The following is a 16,712-nucleotide window of genomic DNA, read 5'->3' as shown; positions in this document are numbered from 1 at the left end:
TGTTATCGTGACAGGCAGCAAAGGGATGACTTTATGAATATGTGCTCTCATCAGGGAGCTTTGCCCATTGCGAGCATATATTGGGAAATCACTCCATCCATTAATTTTAACGTACAGAAAATCACGGCGAGCATGCTCACAATTTGTCTTAATTGCATTTTCCATGTTGGCGCATGTATTTGTAAAATCGCCCCTCAGAGGCTCATCATTTTGCCTTATCTGGAGACAAAATAGAGGTAAGACAGGATATAGGGTTGAGGGGTTAATGAATTGATTCCACATTCCATTAAGAATTGCAAAATAAAATATGAAGAGATTTTAAAAATGAATAACGTCTGACGATGAAGAATGGAGTAGAGACCATGTGCTGTATCGTAGGAAGGAAGAGAAAATCAGAGGTGTTCTCTCCACTTCTCTTAAGGTGCCAGATGGAGTGATAAACACACTAATGCCCTTTGCATAACTGACTTTTTTTTAATTTTCTTTAGGCCTTTAACATTGTATTTCATAAAGCCATTGAACGGGCAGAACAGTCAGAGGGTTTGAAGGAAAGAGTAGCAAACCTTACGGAATACATCACATACTCTGTGTTCCTCTATACTAGCAGAGGTCTTTTCGAAAGGGACAAGGTCGTATTTATTTCTCACACAACTTTCCAGGTGTGTAACTTTTTTCAGCGCAAGTTGACTGGTGTTGTAGTCATTCCAAGTGTTCTGTTGCTTGCCGCAATACATTTCAGCATAACGTATGACCAGTAGGTGTTGCAGATTACCATCCAACAACAGGATTGATTATCAAAACCCTTGGGTCTTCATTAATAACACATTTATAGGAATATCTATAGAAATAGTGTTAATCGTGCCAAATCAAAAGCAAAATACTGCAGATGCTGGAAATCTGAAATAAAAACAAAATCCTGGAAACACTCAGCAAGTCAGGCAGCATCTGTGGAGAAAGAAACAGAGTTAACGTTTCAGGTCGATGATCTTTCATCAGATCTGGAAAAAGTTAAAGATTTAACAGTTTTTAAGCAAGTACAGAGCCAGGCAAAGAAGGGACCCTTCCCTCGTGACACCCTGGTCCACTCTTCTGTCACCCCCAACACCCACTCCCCTTCCCATAGCACCTTCTCGTGTGAGCGCAGGAGATGCAGCACCTACCCTTTCATCTCCTCCTTTCCCCACCATCCAGGGCCCCAAACACTCCTTCCAGGTGAAACAGTGATTTACATGTACTTCTTTCAATTTAGTATACTGTATTCACTGCTCACAATGCGATCTCCTCTACATTGGGGAGACCAAACACAGATTGGGTGATCGCTTTGCTGAACACCTCTGTTCAGTCTGCAAACGTGACCCTGACCTTCCGGTCGCTTGCCATTTTAATTCTCCGTCCCACTCACACTCCCACTCTGACCTCTCTGCCCTTAGCCTCCTGCACTGTTCCAATGAAGCTCAACAGAAGATCGAGGAACAGCATCTCATCTTTCGTTTAGGCACTTTACAACCTTTCGGACTCAACATTGATTTCAATAACTTCAGATCATAACCACTTCAGATCATAACCGAAAGCTTGTGGAATTTAATTTAAAATAAATTTGTTGGACTATAACTTGGTGTTGTAAAATTGTTTACCCATTTTTTCGGACAGCAGATGCTGGTAATGGTTCTGCTGTTGCCATTTACATCTCCTCTAGACACATCTTTTGTTTCTTTGTGTCCCATCACTACCCTCCTTGCCTTGCACCATTGTTCTTTTTGTCGTTTAATCACTCCTGCCCTCCACCCTATCACGGACCTTCCCTTTTGTTCTTTCCTCCCCCCCCCCCTTGCTCCTCCCCTTTGCCTGGCTCTGTACTTGCTTAAAAACTGTTAACTCTTCCAGTTCTGACAAAAGGTCTTCGACCTGAAACGTTAACTCTGTTTCTTTCTCCACAGATGCTGCCCAACTTGCTGAGTGTTTCCAGAATTTTCAGTGTTAATTGTGCAATGATTTGCTCCTATTGATGTTACTAATGAGACTGCTCTATAATCAGTCAGTACCTTATATTCTCTTTTGTTTGTCAACAGAAATTTCTCATTTGCAAGTAGGAAATTCAGGGTGACACTGGGTCTTTAATACATTTTTACCAACAGGGAATCAAACTTTCTAGATAGATCACAACAAATTATTTTTGTGCTGGAAAGTTATGTTTGCCAGTATAACACATTAGCAGAAAGGTGTAAATTGAATGCTAGGTTTTATGTACATATGGTAGGCTGCAATGAAAGCTATTTAGAATCTGTAGAAATTGGAACTTGGTTGCAGTGATATTATGAGACTTTATCCACTGCAGTCTCCAAGCGGCATTTGCTACTCACCTGACGAAGGAGGAAGCCTCTGAAAGCTTGTGATTTTAAATAAAGCTGTTGGACTATAACCTGGTGTTGTAAGACTCCTTACATTTACCTAGATAGGACATGCTATCAAAAACTTACCTAGATATCAGATCCAGTGAAGATATTCCTGAGGTCATAGGGAAATAAAACTTATTAATGAGAGTTTATCTAAAGAATATAAGAACAATAGGAAAGATGCCAAACATCACATTTTTAATTGTTTCATTTTCCAGATCCTGTTGATGAACAATGAAATAGATCTGCAGGAAATAGACTTTTTCCTGAGATTCACTGTTGAACAAACATACAAGAGTCCTGTTGATTTTCTCTCCAATCAATCTTGGAGCGCCATCAAGGTCATTTTATCATTATATTCTTTTTTCCTCTTGCGTCTCTGTGTAGTACCTTGGGATGTTTTTTTACATTAAGATCCCTATATAAATGCAAATGCAAGTTGTTGTTGTATATATCCTTATTAGAATCAAATTCAGCATATGTTCAGTTAGCATGCTTAAATTAATATTAAGACAATTTCAGGCTATTGCTAATCTACCAGGGTCTTAACTCAGGACCTCCAACTATTATTCTTGCTTTGAAAGAAAGGCAAATTGAGCTAGATTTTTGTCTTGGCACTTGGGCATTAACCATTGCCTGGGTGCAGGGAGGAGAAGAGAATTGGACAGGGAGGATCACATGCCCGTGATAGAGCCTAGCCCAATTTTCCTTCCATGTAAAATGTGCTATTCCAAGAGGAACGCACCATTTATTGTGGCTACATTACAGTTCTCCAGCAGGACTGTACTAGTATATTCCTCATCTATTTCTCATTGACAAGCTGCCCCTCGTTGACATCATCCAAAAACACAATGTCATATTCCACATGTACGCTGACGATACCCAGCTCTACCTCACCATCACCTCTCTCGACCGCTCCACTGCTGTCACGCAGCTTGTCCAACATCCAATACTGGCAGAAATTTCTTCCAACTAAATACTGGACGGCCGAACCCATTGTCTTTGGCCCCCGCCACAAACTCCATTCCCTAGCCACCAATTCCATCCCTCTCCCTGGCCACTGTTTGAGGCTGAACCAGATTGCTCGTAACCTCGGCATCCTATTTGACCCTGAGCTGAGCTTCCGACCCCATGTCCTTTTCCATCAACAAGACCGTCTACTTCCACCTCCGTAATGTCATCCGTCTCCACCCATGCCTCAGCCCATCTACTGCTGAAACCTTCATCCATGCTTTCGTTGCCTCCAGACTCGACCATTTCAATGCTCTCCTGGTCGGCCTCCCATCTTCCACCTCCGTAAATTTGAGCTCATCCAAAACTCTGCTGCCCGTATCTTAACTCGCACCAAGTCCCGTTCACCCATCACCCCTGTGCTCGCCGACCTACATTAGCTCCAGGTCCAGCAATGCCTTGAATGTAAAATTCTCATCCTAATGTTCAAATCCCTCCATGGCCTCACCCCTCCCTATCTCTGTAACCTCCTACAACCCTCCGAGATCTCTGCGTTCCTCCAATTCTGGCCTTTTGCGCATCCCTGATTTTCTTCGCTCCACCATTGGCAGACATGTCTCCAGCTGTCTTGGCCCTAAGCTCTGGAATGCTCTCCCTAAACATCTCTACCTCCCTCTCCTCCTTTAAGACGGTCCTTAAAACCTACCCCTTTGACCAAGCTTTTGGTGACCTGTCCTAATATTTCCTTATGTGGCTCGGTGTCAAATTTTGTCTGATAATCGCGCCTGTGAAGAACCTTGGAACGTTTCACTATGTTAAAGGCGCTTTATAAATGCAAGTTGTTATTGTTGTTGACTAGGGAACAAGAGCAGATAAAAGCACAGTTGTTAGAAGTCCATTAGCAGTGACGTGAAAGGATGTATGAACAAGGATCTTGCACATTCCATTATTGCTTTTCCCATGAGTGGTATGAAATCTGTAAAATAAAAATGACGCAAATGTGCACTTTTGAATGTTTCTAGACTATGACAATGATGGATGAGTTCCGTGGGTTAGACAGAGACATTGAAGGCTCAGCCAAACGCTGGAAGAAGTTTGTTGAATCAGAATGTCCTGAGAAGGAGAAGTTTCCTCAGGAATGGAAAAAGAAGAGCTCCCTTCAGAAACTTATTATGCTCAGAGCTTTGCGGCCTGACAGGATGACATATGCAGTGAGGTAATTGCATCAAATGGTGTGAAAAATATGTGCAGTGATATGAGGGCATAGTTGCTAAGCTTTTCAAGACATTCAACACCATCTTCAAACTAATGCATCACTAGAAATCTGTGCTGTTGATAGTTATTGATTTTCACCGAAAAATTAACCCATGATTTTTTTTCTGATATTTATCTGATTTTTCACCCTTTTTGGTATGTCGTTATCTTTGAATTTCCAGATTTTGAATAAATTTTGCTTAGATTTGAGCCGCAAGTGTTGTTTCTTCTGTCCCAGCAATCCACACTTTCTCTTCCTGTCCTAACTTCTGATTCTAGACAACTCCAGTTACAAAATAGTCACTTTTGCTAGCCTCAGAACACCACGGAATGAAAGTAGGAGAGAATACTGATGACATGCACATTTTTTTTCAATAATAATTTTTTTTCTGTGATTTCCACAAAACTTTTGTCTTTTATATTTGTCTTTTCTGATTTTTACTTGTTTTTAAAATGTCCAAAACATACCCCCCAAAAAGGTCAGGGAATTTTTTTCAAAAATAGAAAATTCAAAATGCAAAGGTCTAAGCGTAACTAAAAGCTAAAAAAAAATTCTCTTCATACCAGTTGTTATCTCTTAAAACTTACATGCTTTTTATTGCCCATCCCTAATTGCCCTTGAGAAGGTGGTGGTGAGCCGCCTTCTTGAACCGCTGCTGTCCGTTTGGTGAAGGTTCTCCCACAGTGCTGTTAGGAAGGGAGTTCCAGGATTTTGACCCAGCGACAATGAAGGAACGGCAATATATTTCCAAGTCGGGATGGTGTGTGACTTGGAGGGTAACGTGCAGGTAGTGGTGTTCCCATGTACCTGCTGCCCATGTCCTTCTAGGTGGTAGAGATCGTGGGTTTGAGAGGTGCTGTCGAAGAAGCCTTGGCAAGTTGCTGCAGTGCATCCTGTGACTGGTACACACTGCAGCCACGGTGCGCCGGTGGCGAAGGGAGTGAATATTTACGGTGGTGGATGGGGTGTCAATCAAGCGGGCTGCTTTGTCCTGGATGGTGTGGAGCTTCTTGAGTATTGGAGCTGCACTCATCCAAGCAAGTGGAGAGTATTACATCATAGTCCTGACTTGTGCCTTGTGGATGGTGGAAAGGCTTTGGGGAGTCAGGAGATGAGTCACTCACCGCAGAATACCCAGCGTCTGACCTGCTCTTAAAACTTTTAAAACAGGCAGTCACTTATATCAGCCAAAAGACGATAACCATTAGCCATTTGCATTAACATCAGTTTCAAAGTTGCCGATTATAGCGTCTTAAGTGCTCCGTTTAGTTCGAGCACAAACAGCTGTGCTTGCTCACTAATCTTGAGTCTACCCATTGTATTTAATTTCTCTTCTGATTTGTGAGCAGCAGTGTGAGGAATGTTAATGCTAAGAAACTGAACAGGTCTCCATTCATTTTTGTATCCGTTACGTTTATCGGGCATTCCCAAGTCAGGTATAAGTGGGCCATTTGCAGCACGTTTAAATTAATCTATGGCACTCAGCAAACTTGCTGCTCGCATGCCTCCGTGTCTCAGTTCATGGCCTGTTTGCCTCGAGACAGGGTCGGCGGCAGCAACAGCAGCTGATTGTATTTTCAACACACGCTCGCTTGGGTGCATCGGCGGTCGGCACTTATCTGATATTTGTTTGGCTGAGTGCTTGCTCCTGCTCTGTAGCCTCAGCTCCCATTTCACCTCAGATCGGAGATCCAAGTAACAGACCAGGGTGATCTACAACAATTTTTTAAAGAGGGGATTTCAATATACAGTTAGCAAGACAGCTAACTTGAAAGGTGGTGTAACGGGAGAGTGAGTAAAACTGAACCTGTAACTGAACCACGTTATACAGACCATCGAGTATAGTGGGTAAATTGCGTTCGCACGAATGCACCCACTACAAGCAGTGGGTACTGTTGTTAATTGACCAGCCAGCCTGGCCCATTCATGGGACCTGAAGGAGTAGACCTCTCACAGAAGGCTGGCATTCCTCTCAGTCAGCTCCAGATGATCCTATAAACAAATGATCTAATTGGTAGGATGGTCATCGCTGGATAAGCAGTGGGATGCTTACCAGCACATTGCAGTTTTAGATAGTTAAACTCCAACAGTATCCCTCACACTTGGAAGTTCCTAAGATTTGGCTCTTGTCAACTTGTACTTAAGCTGAATAGATTTTTTAAAAATGGAGTGTGTGCCTGCAGGGAGAGAGTGTACTCTCTATGTTGGGCAGATAGAAACTCAATACCTGTGCATTTCTTATTAGCTTGGGCTGGTGACTCTTAAACATGCTGATGAATTTTTTTGTGCATGTCAGATAACCAGCTGGGCAAAAACACATCAAATTGTATGAAGTTGTGCATGACGAATGCAATGGTGCTAATTTGCTGTTACTTTACTTTTTATTGCACAGCACTAAAGTTGCACAATACTAAAGCTACAAATGATCTATAAGTGAGGTTTGTCGCACTTTATATTGCCTAAGCTGCCATCTTTAAGTAAGTTGATTGGAAAGGAATGATCACAACTTGTGCTGGTGAAGGGTGATTCCTCCTGTGTTCATCTGCTCTAGTAACGTTTTTAATTACAGAAAAGTGGATTTTTATTTGCATTATTGTGTGTGTGTGTTTTGTTTAATTTATTTATAAAATAGCATTTGAGACACAGGTCTGTGACTGATCCACATAAAAATGTTTGATGAACGACAGCACACAGTCGTTGTATGCCAACAAATTTCAAAAATGCCCTGTAATGGTAACTGTTGCTACCGACATAAAATTGATCTGTGTATGTCTGTGCACGCTTGTGCTCATACAAGTCCAAATCTGTACCTTTGACAATAACGAGCACAAGTTTGATTTGCATAGTGAAAATTGTAATAAAGCAGAGCAATGGAGCAAATGAAAACCTTATTAAAGAGCTCAAATAAAAGGTATTCACACTTTGATGTTTTATATAGATTCCCATATAGCTGATTTCAAACTCTTAAGGCTTGGATGTAATGTTTTAATAAGCCAAAACAACTGATTATACAGTTTCCATATACTAACTAGAGGCCTGAGCACTGGGTGGTGCAGTATTCTGCAGCACTACTCTTTCAATTATATGTAGCTAATGTTATCTCTGGTTAAACAACATAACCTTCAGTAGGCACTGAGCTGTTTTAGTATAGGAATATAGGAACAGGAGTAGGCCATTCAGCCCCTCGTGCCTGCTCCGCCATTTGATAAGATCATGGCTGATCTGTGATCTAACTCCATATACCTGCCTTTGGCCCATATCCCTTAATACCTTTGGTTGCCAAAAAGCTATCTCTCTCAGAATTAAATTTAGCAATTGAGCTAGTATCAATTGCCGTTTGCAGAAGAGAGTTCCAAACTTCTACCACCCTTTGTGTGTAGAAATGGTTTCTAATCTCACTCCTGAAAGGTCTGGCTCTAATTTTTAGACTATGCCCCCTAGTCCTAAAATCCCCAACCAGCGGAAATAGTTTCTCTCTATCCACCCTATCTGTTCCCCTTAATATCTTATAAACTTTGATCAGATCACCCCTTAACCTTCGAAACTCTAGAGAATACAACCCCAATTTTTGTAATCTCTCCTCGTAACTCAACCCTTGAAGTCCGGGTATCATTCTAGTAAACCTACGCTGCACTCCCTCCAAGGCCAATATGTCCTGAAGGTGCGGTGCCCAGAACTGCTCACAGTACTCCAGGTGCGGTCTAACCAGGGTTTTGTATAGCTGCAGCGTAACTTCTGCCCCCTTGTACTCTAGTCCTTTAGATATAAAGGCCAGAATTCCATTAGCCTTATTGATTATTTTCTGCACCTGATGTGAGGCTTGTCTTACCTATGTTTGCCATAAGAGTATGTTTCTATTATTGTCGTAAACACACTAGGGCTGCAGGTTTATGGCTGTTCCAAAAGATTCCTGCTGGAAGTTTACCGGGACAGACACAAAGTCGGCAGAACCTGATACTCCGAGCCTCGACCACAAAGCAAAGTTTCCTGTATGGCGTTATATGCGCATGAGCCTTTTCTTACCTCTACAAGGCCAATGATGTAAGAGGGGGCGGGGGCTTCCTAAATCAGGAGTTCCTGCACCCCAACCCTCAATTGGGACCTAACATTACCTCACCAACGGGCAGATGTGGAGCCCACCTGAAGGTCGAAGCCAGGATTAGGGCTTGAACCCCTGAAGTTGAGGAGTGGAAATCTTTCTTTAATATTATAAGTGGCCCCCTATCACGGGGCAGCTGGAGATAGCCTCTTCTCCTTCCCCGGGCCAACAGACTTTTGCCGGACTTTCCAGTCACTTCGACGTGGGACCATTCCAGATATACCCTCAATCCACCAGAGGCTCAGTACCCATAGACTCTCCCCCTGACCCTGCTGACTTCGCAGGGTCTGCAGCGGAGGCCACAGGCGGGTGTACCCAGGTCTTTAAGATAGAATGTACCCACCCCCGCCAAGATTTTCAGGGTCACTATATTCCAGATATATTTGTTTTATCTATTTCATTTTTCCAACATTCTTTGATTAACCCTATAAACCACCAGCAGGCAAAGTACACCCAAGTTATTATTAGAAAGTTACAAATTACGTTGGTTTGCAAAGATACATATATGAGTAGAAAGTAGAAAAGTAACTTGTCTGATAAATGTTTTGAAGTTTAGCACAGTTGAGACTTTTAGTGAAGGTCAAAAGACTAGCAGATAGAAGATTCATTTGAATCACTAAAAAAACTTCTTCCTCCTCTTCTTTTACAGAAACTTTGTTGAAGAAAAATTAGGAACAGAATATGTTGATGGTCTACGGATAGACTTTGCAAAATCATTTGAGGAAAGCGGCCCAGCTACTCCCATGTTTTTCATCTTATCCCCTGGTGTCGATCCTCTTAAAGATGTTGAATCGCTTGGTATGAATCACTTGGCCACTGAATTTTTATTTTTACTGATTTACCTTAGAAATATTCAACCCAGTGTGGAATTTAGGCATGGCAGCTTAGAGATTAACTTAATTTTAAACCCACAGATTTTACAGTCTCTGCGTTTTACAGTTAGAATTGAAACTGCCTGTGTAAGCATTTCTAATGGGAATTCTATTGTAAACACTTAACTGTCACAGTGTAATTGCAGGCCTCCCACTACTGGTGGCACTGTGGTGTCTTTCCCTTCCTACCTCCCAACTCCTTTAAGTTTTTAGCTCAAACAGCCTGCCTCAAAATGCTACCTTAAGTGTTGTGGGCAGCCCTTTAAGGAATCCCACTCCTACCCTGCCACCTAGGTCTGCCACTTCCCAGCCCTGCTGTTCCACCTTCTCTATTCTGCTTTTCGGCCTCAGCCAGGTTTATTTTTCCTTTACAGCTATCACTTTTTAGTCTTTTCGTGGCCCCATCCTGCATCTTATCAATTTGTTTTCTTCAGCCTCTGCCCAGTCGCGTCTTCAGCTTCCAGTCCATTTCAAAACATTTTTTTAAACCTCCCATTCCCTCTCTTCAGTCTCACACCCCATTTTCTCCTCTAGCCCATTTCCAGGTGATTTTTTTTTTACAATTTATCTGAGCTCCAGTCTCCTATTGCCTCTCCCCACTCCTGATGCACCACTTCCATTTTCCCACTACCAGTCTGAACCCTAGCACCAGCCCCACGGCCTAACACAGTGCCAGCCCCAATCCTCATAACCCACTGAATCTTCACCTGCATCAGACCTTCCCAGTTCCCTCATACTACCACCCTCACCATGCGCTGGTGTTTTAGCCACGTAAATTTTATCAATTAAATAAGTTAAGTTCTTCCTGTGACATAGCATGTTCATCTTTAGTAGCTTGAGGGTGATTCTTAAAATATATATTATTTTAGGGTAAACATTCTTTCTTTTTCTCCGCATTTTTCTTTCCAAATTGTTTATCGACGACAGTCAAGAAGCTAAATGGCCTGTTTCCAGGCCTCTGTCACTGCTACTTTGGACCAACTCCTCGGGCTGCAGGAGAGTAGTCTGGAAAAGACTCTTCAGTTTCCCCTCTTTCCTGTGGGATGGTGTTTGGCCTGCATTCAGAGCCTTCTCACAGCAATGTGGCTGACACCAGGAACTTGGCAGCATGTGGGACCAAACCTGTATCCTAAATTTGCTTGGTGTCATGTTCTTGTGCTGCAATTTCCTACCGACTGAAGACACAATTTAATAAGGTTGGGCATCAAGCAGAATTTATAATTATACCAGTTTTAGGTTAATTTGCAGAATCCCTAAATTTCAGCAATTTGGATTCAGATCTGCCTGTTCCTTCTTAAAAATTAAAATGCTGCTTAGCATTAGCAAATGTCTATCCACACAAACACTGCTATGTTCTTTATTGTGTTGTAAGTTTCCTCACCATTATGTCAGGCTTTGGGTGTGCAGCTGTCATGTACAACATCAACAAAAGATAGAGATTATGGTCCCAGAAATCTGCAGGAGGATGGATACCAAAGTTCGCAGGTTAAGGAGAAGGGGCCAAGAGTAATTGGCTTTTGTCAAATTGGGGCACCTCAAGGCTGAAGTGACCAGAAAGTCCGGTGGAAGTCTTCTGGCCCAGAAAGGGGACGAGGCTGACCCAAGCAGCCCCCTGAGGAGGAGGGCCATTGTAATATATTTTTTAAAATTGTCCCATACCTTCAGCGGCCCAGGCCCCAGTCATGGCCACGTCCACCCTTATCGGTGAGTTATGCCTTGTGAAGCTAGGCATACATGCACCGACCCTATGCCGGATCCCAACCAAGGGCAGGTTGCAGGGAGTCCTCACTCCCACTTATCTCAGTAGCCTTGTAGGGGCGGACAGAGACACTCCCCCTACAAGACCATGCAGGAAAATTTGCCCTGCAGTCAGGACCCAAAGTATCTGGATCCCAGCTGAATTTGTGGACTTTCCAATGGAGTCTGCTTGAACAGCTGTGGATTTTTGCCCTACATTTACTTAGAAATGGAAATCCAATCCTTGGTAATACAGGTGTGGTTAAAGCACTGTGAGATTAATTTCCCTCTCCAGGCTACCGCTGAGCACCCAACAAATGCAGCATACTAAAGCTATGTTGTGCCTGTGAGGGGAGGAGTCCTCCAGAATTTCTGGCTCTTGGGACACAGGTCTGCCCTCTGTCAGGGCCTTGCGTTGAGATCTGGAGGAGGCAAGTGAAGCAAAGCTGCAAGCTGGTCACCAGCGTCCTGGTCTTCTGGCTGCTGCAAGCCAGCAGCAGCCAGAGAGCTCCAAGGTCCAAAGATTGTGCTGGGGTACTCATTTTCTACCATTGCCCAACCTTATTCCATCATTGATCATCAAGATGCTCCCAGGACCTCACAGACCCTCTGGTCACAACACTGGATCCACTACCAGGATTTTTGGGGCATCTTTCTGTTTGGATGCCCCACGGGCTTCGTCAGAAGATGGTGAAGCTGGAGCCCAGGAACGCAATACCATACCTCATTAAAAACCTTATGTGAGCCATTAATTTGAGGAAGCCCGGGAAATCCCGAGGCAGTTTTGTAGGGTAGAGACCTGAGCATTCCCCAAGTGTAGCAAAGAGAAAAATCTACCTGTAATTTTCAGTTGGTATCTCTTAAAGTCTAATTTTTGAGGCTGCTTTGAACATTCATCTAGCCAGGATACCTCCACCAGGATCCATACAATCTGATTTTAAGGATTATATTTATCTGAGCTTTCGGAAAAGTCAAAGCTTTCAAAAAGTCTCTTGATAGGTTTACGTGAAGGGGTTAAAATCTTGGATTATCAAGCCACACTTTACATCACAGCTTATTCCAAAGTCAAATTTAAACTGATGAAAGTTTCACGTATTATGATTATAGATATGTGATGAAAAGCTATTGCTTGTGTGTTGCTTTCTTTCTAGGTAAAAAGCTAGGATTCACTATTGATTCTGGAAAATTTCATAACGTTTCTCTCGGACAAGGACAGGAGGTGGTAGCTGAAACGGCTTTAGAAAAAGCTTCCAAGGAAGGCCACTGGGTCATTCTGCAGGTACATTATAAAGAACACTAAAAAGCATAATGATAGTCGAGTATTAATTAACAAATATTTCCTACCTGGTTCAGATGATAAAAGAGCCATTTATTTGTAAGTACTAATTTTAGAAACCTTTTTTTCCTGAGTTACTAGATATTTAATTGGGCCTTTCAGGTAGCATGTCACATTCTTATTTAAGTTGTTCATGATGGTTGGTAGGAGATTTTTGTTTTTTTGCTTTTTGGGGGGGTGCAGGGAGAGAACAGGTAAGACTATTTCTATTTTGCTCTCATTCAATGATCTACACTAGCCATGCAGTACATTTGCTGTGATGGGTCCATCAATGCCACCCTGAGCTGACCATAGACAGTGGCTGTTCCTCCGTTTTCCTGGTACCTGGTCTGCACCTAGCACTTAATCACAGCAAGCAGCTGAGACATGGCAGTCGCATTATGATAGTGCTCTAAAATATTATGCTAAACTCTATTTGGAGAAGCTTGAGCTCAGAACATGGGGATGTATCACTTTTATTTATAGTCAGTGCTGCATGATCTTTAATCATACAATGTAGTGGTCAATATATCAGGCACAACCCCTTAATATTGTATTTGAGTGACAGTATTGGATATGGGTCAGGCTGTAAAGAAACTTACCAGTTAAACCAGCTGTCTCCTTTTATGCAAAGTGCATGTGGAAATTAAAATTGTCCTGAGTGTGTGGGGCTAAAATTCTTTGAATCCCGCTCGCCGCTGGAAGTGCGGCATAGCAGGACCTCCAGCCACCAGTCCACCCCGGCATTGGTCCCATTCCAGATCTTGGGGACGGGGTTATTTACATTAAGGGGGTGGCACCCATCCATTTTACAGTGCTTTGTAGGGGGTAGTGGGCCTTTGCACCCAAAGAGAATCACAGATTTAATGGAAGTGTCAGTACAGAGCTTGCCATTTTCCTAGCTACAATTGAAAACTGCCTTGTGGGCCCCACTTCCATAGGATTAATTTTAAGTATGCCTGCACCATCCAGGCATTTGCTTCAGACGAAAGTGGTTGGATTTCTGATGGGTGACATAATGCCACCTGTCCTGCCTCTTTTTCTTATGTCAAGAAAGGAAAAGACATGCATTTAAATAGCACATTTCACAACATCCCAAAATGCTTTACAGCCAGTGAAGTACTTTTGAAGTGTAGTCACTGTTGTAGTGTAGGAAATGTGATAGCCAATTTGCACACAACAAGGTACCACAAACAGACCAGATAATCTGTTTTTTTAGTTACGTTGGTTGAAGGATAAATATTGGCTAGGACACTGGGAGAACTCCCCTGTTTTTCTTTTAAATAGTGTCATGGGATCTTTCACGTCCACCTGAGAGGCCAGACCGTCTTGGTTTACTGTCTCATACGATAGACGGCACCTCCCACAGTGCAGCACTCCCTCAAGTCTCTGGAGTGGGGCTTGAACCTATGACCTTCTGATTTAGAGGCGAGAGTACGACCACTGATCCAAGGCTGACACCTACAGGAGGGAAAGGTCTGGGCACAAGAATTGCCCAGTCTCTTTTCCCCCGTCAGAATTTATCCTCCTCAGTAAAAACAGGAGATGACCCAGTGGTACCTACAGTTCTGCCCTCCTTCATCCCAGCAAATATGATTGCCCCACTCTCTAAAACCTAGGAGCTTGAGGGCCTATAACACTTTAATTAGTGTAATTAATAAATATCTTGACCCTGAAATTATGCAGTGGAGTAACAAGGTATGAATGCATAAGTTATTTCTCTGAAATTCCTCTCTCCACTACTCTAGAAGAGTTGTTAATCCATTTAAAAAAGATGACTTCACATCTCCACTAAAGATTTTTAGAGAGGAATTTCAGAGAAACACATACATGTTCATATATTAGTATATCATAATTTACTGCCCTAGAAATTACAGTGGACCACATGTACAGCAGTAATTATACTTATGAAGACAAAGAAGGGGTAATTTTCTCTGGCAGGAAACACATATTGGAAATACAGGCATGCTTAGTGCACGATTTTCAAACCATTAATTTTAAATGGTCAGAAAATCGTGTACAGCCCACACCCAAATTTGCAATGTACACCCTTCAGCTGACAAGGTTCCCTGCAAAGTTGGAAGATTACTCATAGAATGTCAGTGATAGGAAATGGAAAGCATTTCTACTTCTAGGATTCTTAAAATTCTGGTTTTACATACATGGTACAGCAATATTCTAGGCATGGAAATGGAGACAAAAATAATACAAATAACAAAAGAGGCAGGTAGTCTTACTCATCAAGAAAATGAGATGAAATACAAGTACCAAAAGAAGCTGTAGATTGAAGTAATGTCTCATGCAAGGCTTTGTCCTGCAAAATTTTGGCGAATCATAAAGTGTGGATAGGGGTGTGAATTTTTGAGTGATAGATGAGCACTTAGGGATTCTATTACCAGCAATGCTAATTGAGGATTACCCTTCTTTTTCCTTCCTTTACATTTAATGAAATTAGGTATCTTGTCACTGTCAGCATATAATAAATGTGTAAATTATTCAAAAAATTAATTCCCAGATTTTAAGACTTAAAATCTTGTACATGCTCTTGTTTCCAGAATGTTCATCTAGTAGTGAAATGGCTAGGAACCCTAGAAAAGCTGCTGGAGCAATTCAGCGAGGACAGTCATCCTGACTACAGGATCTTTATTAGCGCTGAGCCTGCCCCAACCTCAGAGGAGCATGTAATTCCTCAGGGAATACTGGAAAGCTCAATCAAGGTCACGGATGAGCCACCTACTGGCATGCTGGCCAACCTACATGCTTCCCTCTATAACTTTGACCAGGTAGGAGACAGACAATTTGCAGATTGCTGTCCTGTCCAGTGCTTGCTTTATACTTTTGTCTCAATGTCAAGCTCACTTTTCTGTCAAAGAATCTTTAAAAACTTACAACAAATTTATTCAGTCAAAAAAGCAAAAAAATTAAGACTGAAACACTTTCAAACACTAAATATTATTTATACGACATTTTGTTTTATTATTTGGAGAAAAATTACAAGGGTCACAACAATACATGTCATTCATAGTAGGAACATACGATTATGCTCCATAGCAACACACAACCGGTAACAAAATCTGATGTCATACCAGAATTTAGATACTGTGACAACAGGAAAACTTGTGATGGCATATTTTGTCCCTTCATGAATGATTGCTGTCACTTTAAAAACAAAACAAGCAGATTGAAACCTGAATGGGGTCATTTTAACTTTCAGCAAAGGTGTAAAATGGTCATTATGATCAGCCTCCCATTGTATACTGCGCCTGATGCCATTAACTTCAATGGAAAGGAAAATCGGGTGAGGTGAATAATGGGCAGCTGACCCAACATCATACAATTACATAGAATTTACAGCACAGAAACTGGCCATTCGACCCAACTGTTCTATGCCGGTGTTTATGCTCCATACGAGCCTCCTCCCTCCCTACTTCATCTAACCCTATCAGCATATCCTTCTGTTCCTTTCTCCCTCATGTACTAATCTAGCTTACCCTTAACTGCATCTATTCTATTTGCCTTAACAACTCCATGCAGTAGCAAGTTCCACATTCTAACCACTCTCTGGGTAAAGAAGTTTTTCCTGAATTCCTTATTGGATTTATTAGTGAATTTCTTATATTTATGACCCCTGGTTTTGGGCTCCCCCACAAGTGGAAACATCTTCTCTACATCTACCCTAACAAACCCCTTCAGTTTTCTCTTTTCTAGAGAAAAGAGGCTCAGCTTGTTCAGTCTTTCCTGATAGTTATATCCTCTCAGTTCTGATATCATCCTTGTAAGTCTTTTTTGCACCTTCTCCAGTGCCTCGATATCCTTTTTGTAATATGGAGACCAGAACTGTACACAGTATTCTTAAGTGAGGACTAACCAAGGTTCTATACAAGTTTAACATAACCTCCCTGCTTTTCAATTCTATTCCTCTAGAAATGAACCCCACTGCTTCGTTTATGGCCTTGTTAACCTGAGTTGTTACTTTTAATGAATAGTGAATCTGTACCCCTAAATCCCTTTGCTCCTCTACCCCATTCAGACTCTTATTTCCCAAGAAGTGTGTAGCCACCTTATTCCTCCTACCAAAATGCACCACCTC

At 42.1% G+C, this 16,712-nt stretch overlaps 1 protein-coding gene across 1 annotated transcript in view; it reads left to right on the top strand.

Annotated features, from left to right (window-relative positions):
• LOC137332178 (dynein axonemal heavy chain 11-like) overlaps positions 1-16,712 on the top strand; it is a 380,453-nt gene that overhangs the window by 319,721 nt on the left and 44,020 nt on the right. Inside the window, exons 69-74 of the mRNA XM_067995882.1 lie at positions 489-659; positions 2,612-2,734; positions 4,367-4,560; positions 9,348-9,496; positions 12,459-12,586; positions 15,178-15,405. Coding sequence (XP_067851983.1) covers positions 489-659; positions 2,612-2,734; positions 4,367-4,560; positions 9,348-9,496; positions 12,459-12,586; positions 15,178-15,405 — 993 coding nt within the window. The remainder of the gene's footprint in view (positions 1-488; positions 660-2,611; positions 2,735-4,366; positions 4,561-9,347; positions 9,497-12,458; positions 12,587-15,177; positions 15,406-16,712) is intronic.

The sequence above is a fragment of the Heptranchias perlo genome, chromosome 2 (genome assembly GCF_035084215.1).
Source record: "Heptranchias perlo isolate sHepPer1 chromosome 2, sHepPer1.hap1, whole genome shotgun sequence".
Taxonomy (NCBI): Eukaryota; Metazoa; Chordata; class Chondrichthyes; order Hexanchiformes; family Hexanchidae; genus Heptranchias; species Heptranchias perlo.
Note: the sequence above shows the minus strand (reverse complement) of the source record. Positions and strands in the feature narration are given on the sequence as shown.